Here is a 1,588-nt window from a genome sequence, read left to right on the forward strand (position 1 = left end):
CCTAACTGTGTTTCTATAAACCGTTAATCTAACTTTTATTTATATTTTTTCAGTTGTTTTTCCTTTTTTTAGTGCAAATATATAAAATTAAAAAGTTTGTTCATCAACACCTCCTTTTTTATGAAAACTTAAAAATTTATATCCATTTTTTATATCTGTTTTCTCTTCTTTTCATTGCAGGTAAGTTGGAAAACAATATAGCGATAGATTATCCATCATCATGATTGTTTTGAGAGTTCTGGGTACAATAATATAAGGTTTAGGTGTGGTAAGTTTTTTTCTTTATATATTTCTTTTGGAATTTTGAAATGTGTCATGAAATTTTAAACTTCAAACCTTTTTTTCGTGTTGGGTGTTAAAAGAAGATCAAAAGAATGATGACCTTTAATGTCAGCTTAATGGTGCTATTTTGCCTTAATTATAAATATTAATGATTTTGTTCAAATCTAGTGTGGCAAAAAGGAATACAACCAATGTTGTTTTAGAATAGATAGATAGATAGATTAGATAGATAGATAGATAGATAGATAGATAGATAGTAGATAGATAGATAGATAGATAGATAGATAGATAGATAGATGATAGATAGATAAGATAGATAGATAGATAATAGATAGATAGCTAGATAGATATATAGATAGATATAGATAGATAGAGATAGGATAGATAGATAGATAGCAGGATAGATAGATAGATTAGATAGATAGATAGATAGATAGATCGATAGATTAGATAGATAGCTAGATAGATAGATAGATAGATAGGATAGATAGGATAGATAGATAGATAGATTAGATAGATAGAATGATAGTAGATATATAGATAGAATGATAGATAGATAGATAGATAGATAGATAAGATAGATAGATAGATAGATAGATAGATAGATAGATAGATAGATAGATAGATAGATAGTCGATAGATAGATAGATAGATAGATAGATAGATAGCTAGATAGATAGATAGATAGATAGATAGATAGATAGATAGATAGAAGATAGATAGATAGATAGATAGATAGATAGATAGATAGATAGATAGATAGATAGATAGATAGATAGATAGATAGATAGATAGATAGATAGATAGATAGATAGATAGATAGATAGATAGATAGATAGATAGATAGATAGATAGATAGATAGATAGATAGATAGATAGATAGATAGATAGATAGATAGATAGATAGATAGATAGATAGTAGATAGATAGATAGATAGATAGATAGATAGATAGATAGATAGATAGATAGATAGATAGATAGATAGATAGATAGATAGATAGATAGATAGATAGATAGATAGATAGATAGATAGATAGATAGATAGATAGATAGATAGATAGATAGATAGATAGATAGATAGATAGATAGATAGATAGATAGATAGATAGATAGATAGATAGATAGATAGATAGATAGATAGATAGATAGATAGATAGATAGATAGATAGATAGATAGATAGATAGATAGATAGATAGATAGATAGATAGATAGATAGATAGATAGATAGATAGATAGATAGATAGATAGATAGATAGATAGATAGATAGATAGATAGATAGATAGATAGATATAGATAGATAGAT

The 1,588-nt window shown here is 25.8% G+C and overlaps 1 protein-coding gene across 1 annotated transcript in view; it reads left to right on the forward strand.

Annotated features, from left to right (window-relative positions):
* Positions 1-355, forward strand: part of LOC119605322 — a 46,362-nt gene extending 46,007 nt beyond the window's left edge. Inside the window, exon 2 of the mRNA XM_037958349.1 lies at positions 181-355. Coding sequence (XP_037814277.1) covers positions 181-184 — 4 coding nt within the window. The 3' untranslated portion in view covers positions 185-355. The remainder of the gene's footprint in view (positions 1-180) is intronic.
* Positions 356-1,588: the final 1,233 nt, after the last annotated feature.

This window comes from Lucilia sericata, unplaced genomic scaffold (assembly GCF_015586225.1).
Source record: "Lucilia sericata isolate MDLA Ls3-8-SP2 unplaced genomic scaffold, ASM1558622v1 Contig000475F_arrow, whole genome shotgun sequence".
NCBI classification, from domain to species: domain Eukaryota; kingdom Metazoa; phylum Arthropoda; class Insecta; order Diptera; family Calliphoridae; genus Lucilia; species Lucilia sericata.